At 35.0% G+C, this 6,000-nt stretch overlaps 1 protein-coding gene across 1 annotated transcript in view; it reads right to left on the reverse strand.

Moving 5' to 3' along the window:
* LOC135082151 (ras-like protein family member 10B) overlaps window positions 1-6,000 on the reverse strand; it is a 76,075-nt gene extending 70,075 nt beyond the window's left edge. The window contains exons 1-2 of the mRNA XM_063976903.1: window positions 5,662-6,000; window positions 4,032-4,109 (exon numbers count right to left, since the gene is read on the reverse strand). Coding sequence (XP_063832973.1) covers window positions 4,032-4,101 — 70 coding nt within the window. The 5' untranslated portion in view covers window positions 4,102-4,109; window positions 5,662-6,000. The remainder of the gene's footprint in view (window positions 1-4,031; window positions 4,110-5,661) is intronic.

Genomic DNA, 6,000 nt, shown 5'->3' on the forward strand with positions numbered 1-6,000 from the left:
TTTAGTCCTAAATATAAGATTATTAGAAAAAAATAGCGTGTTATTTGATAAAAAATTGTTTTCGTCAAAATCATAAAGTTCAGATGAACAAAGTTTCGAGTAACGAGCACAAAGCTTTCTCCAAAATTAAAAGTTCCCGGCGTGAAAATCTGTGTCGTGACGATAAATAACTTCCAAGTTCTGGAACGTTACTTTTGTAAACAAGTAAAGGTCCTATCACACTGGAGAGATTGTTGAAGATTTAACTACTCACCCGAATTATTATAGTCTTTTTAAGCTTAAGGGTTAAACAAAGTAGGTACCTTAATTAGGAACTGCTGTAGGAAATGCATAGTTCTTTGCATTCAAAAAATGTTGTGTGGAAAAACGACAATCTTCCCATGGGTTTTACTATGCGTTTTATACATAATATTACAGTAACAAATATCTATCTTTACATAATAAGTAACTAGATGTAAAGTATGAGTTACGTTGTTATAAACTCTAACAATAAGGTTGTGGTTTTTGTGACAAGGGCTTTAGTGACTGAAATAGGTAATAAAGTGGCTGTGGTTTACTTTAAGTGCTTGTAAAACGCCTAGGTATTGTGCCAATCCGTAATATTATTAAATAATAACAAATGCCCACTTAATTCTAGTCTTAGCATTGTGCCAAGTATAACGCCCGTATTCGCAAACGATGCTTGCTTAATTGAAGTAGCAAATCGAACGCACTGCGTTGAATATAGCTCTGTGATTGGTTAGTGTGTCACCTTGTGCGATCACGCGCACTGTAACTACCTACTAGACTTTTAAAAATTCTTTCGCCTTTGGAATGGACAGTTTGACACCATTCTCCAATAATTCAAAATCACAACTTTTCTAAAAAGACACTTCATTCTGGTCTTAATAACATAATTAATTTTAAATTACCTGTAAATTACGATTTTTGGTCGCATTGTAATTGAAAAAAGTAGTTTATTTGAGTTGACAAAATAGTGACGTCACTTGCTTGTAGTGCCATACAAAATCTATGGGAGATTTTCGTTTTGACAGTTTTAAAAAGTACGTCAATTTTGATTGGTGGTGTCAACATGTCTATTCTACATTATTTCTGATGGATATAGACGGTATCAAGTCCGCCATGCCAGCACCAAATCAGTATTTTGAGCCTACCGCTACATAAATTCAACCTATTTAAAGAAATACTACTAGTATGCTTTTAAAAATAACAGCCCGCCAATGGCAACACAAAGACACCATCAAGTTATATGGCCCATGATTTCTGCTTGACCGCTCACCGTCCAGTGTCCTCCCGCCATTCCGACGCCATGCTTTTGAACATAAATGTTGTTTATTGCAAACCATAGACTACTTATTCCCATAGACGCTATAAAGGGTCTGGCACATGGCCCAGATGTCTTAAAGTTTGCCAGGGATCTTGGGCATACAAACATTTGGTCAAGAAGTGAGACGATCTGTAAATTACGATTTTTAAAGCATGGGCATGCTCTTTGCATATGCTGAGTGGGGTCCCGTTGCAGTGGGCATCTTGTTGGTGGATGGGTGGCACTGCTCAGTTTACTCTTGTTTTTATTTTTTCTTCTTCCATTATTATGTGCCACTGTCATGTCTATGTAATTGCCTGTATTTGTGTGATGTCCATTGTAATAAATGTGTCTTTCTTTCTTTCTTTCTTTCTTTCTTTCTTTCTTTCTTTCTTTCTTTCTTTCTTTCTTTCTTTGTTACAATCTCACCCTGGGTGGTGCAGATGCGATCTATGGTGGAGTAAGCTTACCTAGGAGATGCCTGTTCACTCGTGGCTTCAAGATCTCAGGGTTGTAAATGGTTTTTTTAATAAACTAGCTGTGCCCGCGATTTCGTACGCGTGAAAACCCGTTTTCGCCACATTTTTCATTGTTGCTCTGCTCCTATTGATCGTAGCGTGATGTTGTATAGCCTTATAGCCTTCCTCGATAAATGGGCTATCTAACACTAAAAGAATTTTTCAAATCGGACCAGTAGTTCCGGAGATTAGCGCGTTCAAGTAAACAAACAAACAAACTCTTCAGCTTTATAATATTAGTATTGATTAGTATAGATAATGATCTTAGGTCGGATTTCCAACTGTTGTAACCTCATAAAATATGATTGTCAAATTTTGTGTGGTATTAAATCTGTTTTTTATTCTTCTGGGACAAGTCTCGTGGCCAGATCCAAAACAATATCGACAAAAACCGCGAATTATCCTAAATCAAATTACTAAGGTAAAAATTATGGCTTTGATGATAACCTGCGGGAACGGGAATTAGCGAGAAAATCCTTTTGTATGAAAAATCTAGACCGCTTAAGTTAGACGCTTGAAATTTGGCATGCAGGTACCTTAGTAAACTTAAAGCTTAGTTACAACAGGAAATTGCAAAATTCCCACGGGAACGGGAGTTAGCGGGAAAAAACATTTGTATGAAAAAATCTAAACCGCGTAAGATAGATAAAGGGGTTAAAACGGGATCCACGCGTACGAAGTCGCGGGCGGCCGCTAGTAATAAATCAAATTACTAAGATAAAAATTATGGCTTTGATGATAATCTGCCCTATTGGTTGCCAAACTCTATTGTGGCGGATTAAGTACATAGCTGAATGATTATTATATTACCAATATTGATATTTGATGTGAGAACTCGTAATACGGAGTATAATCTTACATACAATATCAATATAATAACTACTTAAGGTTTCTGACTCGCTCGAGTCTCTATTAAATTGGAACTACTCGTGGATGATTAAATTATTTATTTGGCAATATTATAGTTCATATTACATAACCTGAGTGTTAGTAGGTATAATTTAGTTTCGCGATCACGTTAATAGAATAGAACAGAATAGTTTTTATTTGAAAGAAAGACATACAAGCAGGCAAGACATAGGTACATAATGAAAGAGATACACAAATGGACAGATAGCTGCTTGTGCCCCTCTGACAAAAAGGCACCATCAGCACACATCAAGACCGCGCCAGGGCTTGTCTCGAAACTGATTTTCAGTGGGGACCCTCTGTTGTCAGCAAGGGGGCGCAATGGACAGGAAGAGAAGAAGAAAAACAAGGCAAACATAAAAGAGTAAACAACTAAACAAACAAAAAAACACCATCACAATTAAAAAACGAAAAAAAAAACGTTAAGATATTGTCTATACTTACTAATATTATGAAAGCAAAAATAGGCTGTCTCCTAATCCTTCGTGAATTTATTTAAACTTTAGAGTGTAGTTTATAGAGGTTACAGACTTTACTATTATTAGATGGGCTTATCGTATTGACATTGTCTAAGCCGCGCGCGTTTCACATAAAATATGAAAATTCACAACAATTTTAAATCAATCAAGTTTTAAGTAAATCACTGTGAATTTTAATAAATTTCGAGCTAGATTCTGTTGCCTCTATCATGCCTAACTAGTCTGGAACTACAACTAATGCTATTAATTCAAATTGTGTTTGTCGGGAATCGCAAAGGCTGAACCAATTTCAATTTGGCACAGCTATGAACTAACTTAGCAGCCCACACAGAAATGTAATATTCCAACTTGGTGACTTAAGCAATGTCGTACACAAATAAGGTTGTTTAGAAGGGATAAACAAATTCGGTTTAATTCAATATTAAAGCTTTAATTTATTAATAAACTTGTCTTTAAATGGTACAAGTAGGACGTATTTTACAGGATTTTCTATCGTAATGGAAGTCTATGAGTTACGCTTGATTAAAACTATTCATTAATTTCCAAGCAACTATAAAATTAATGTTACTTATAAAGTTGATTGAAAAGGAAACGGATCTCTACAACCCAACTTAAAGTAGAGAAATTGCTCTTTCAAATGTTAACGATAATATGTTTGCAGGTAAACATGATTTATAGAGAAACCATAACCATTTTTACTTGCCATGTAGTATATTAAGAAATTTCACTAAGCATAGGAGATTTTTCAAAGTCTACTTTATCACAGCTACAATAAGGCCATTATTTTATTAAACAAAAATTAAAAGCTTGTAAACTTACGGATGGTGTACTTCTTGTCGGAGTGCCGTGATCCCCTCGTCGCTTGGGAGGTGCGTCTCTTGTACCTCATGATGTATTCTGTAACAAAAACATTTAAAATAAATAATCATCAGGTCCCTTAGTTCTCTTCAACCCTCTACACCAGACGCAAGGAGTATTTAGCCTACACTCCCCAGGCTGCGCTGTCCAGTAGACTAGCCAAAAGGTAGCCTTTATGAACCTTTACTCGGTTGGTATTTTTGGGGCCTATCATTGTGCCTAGTGCGAGTTTGCATTGAACGTCGTAGCTAGCGACCTACGTCAAGAAAATCTATGAAGATTTTAGTTCTTAAAATTATCCGCTAGGGACGCTGTACATTTGTACAATCCGTCATACATTTAATGTATTTTTTACACAGTCGCTAGCGAAGACATTTGATGTAAACCCACACTAAGCCCCTAGTTCGTTCATAATTGCGGCTAAATGACGTCCACTGCTGGACAAAGGCTATAAAGAATTACTTTGGTGTACGTTTTTCGTGTATTTTTCAAAAAAGAAGCTTATCAGTGTCAGTTTCTTGCGCTGCTTCACCTCAACATTGCGCTACATTATTGTTTTGAGTCATTGGAGTGATGCTAAAATTGAAATTTTGGGACCTATAGGCCTCTTTGCCAACTCACCGAGAATAAATTATTTTATGAAATATTTTTACGCGCAATTTCGTATAACTACGACTTGTAATTTGTACGCCAAATATTCCAGATCTAAAACGTGACCCCACGGGCCACGCTATAAACATACAACCTGAACGTGTCCTTGGATATGCGTATCGTATTTTATGTCACAAAATAATTGGTGCCGTATTTCAAAGGATAATAACTAAGTGTTGCCATGGAAACGAAGGCCTCCGTCTGGGTAGGTCGTTAGTGAAGAAGGTATTAAAAATTCGCCAGATTCTGAAACTTGGGCTTTCTCAAAATTAATGAACTGAAATGGGTATTCTGAAATTGCAGATCAATTTAATATTTCAAGGTTTAACTAAGTAATTAAAGAAGCTTGCCTGAAAACGGCTGAAATAACAAAGTTTGGAAGGGTTGTTAGAGGACTTAAGTTTCCAATTTGATACCCTATTTATAGAGCTTTGAATAATTGAGAAGTTTCAACGTTTTCTTGAGGTAGGGCTTTGTTCAGAAGTGGACGTTCTATGGCTGAAATGATGATGATGAAATACCTGCTTGTTTGTTTACTACTACAAACATTTTGGATATTTTTATTTTAAAAGCTAACGTGCTCGCGGCCTTATCGACTTGTATTTTTCGTTCTACGAATTTCTAGGATGTTTTAAATTAATATTTATTTTATTCTCACTGTTTGATAGCAAATTATTGAAATAAAGCTACATTTCCCAATGTATGAAGCCCCATAAAACTTAAATACTAAAATTATAAAGTGAGTTTTGATTAATTACGAATTATTATTTTACGTAATCGTAAAAATATAAAATACAAAGAGTGCTTAACTAACGTAATTTTTGTAGTTTAAAAATGTAGAGTCTGGTTGTTTTCGATCTTTGCAATCGTATAGTGAAAATGCATGCATATTAACAATTACTTTAATGTTCGATATTTACAACTTTAAACTACGACATACCTTTCAACGTAAGTGTTATTTCTTCAATTTTATATAGCACAACCTTTACACAACTATTTGATAAGACAACTAGCCAACGATATGTGAAACTACACGGAAGACTAAATTCGGTAACAATCTAACACCTAATATAACAATATCAAAATGAGTATTTCATAAAACACATGTATTTTTATTTTGCTAAGCGAGTGTGCAGAACACATATTTTTTCATATATTAACACGTTAACATGACTAAAGCTTATGTTTTTTCTGGAACGATCATAGAACTATTATTTAAGATGTTATTTTCCATTTAATTTTGAGGGTTTCATTCATAATTTTAAGGAAATTCGATTAT

This window comes from Ostrinia nubilalis, chromosome 21 (genome assembly GCF_963855985.1).
Source record: "Ostrinia nubilalis chromosome 21, ilOstNubi1.1, whole genome shotgun sequence".
In the NCBI taxonomy this organism is placed as follows: domain Eukaryota; kingdom Metazoa; phylum Arthropoda; class Insecta; order Lepidoptera; family Crambidae; genus Ostrinia; species Ostrinia nubilalis.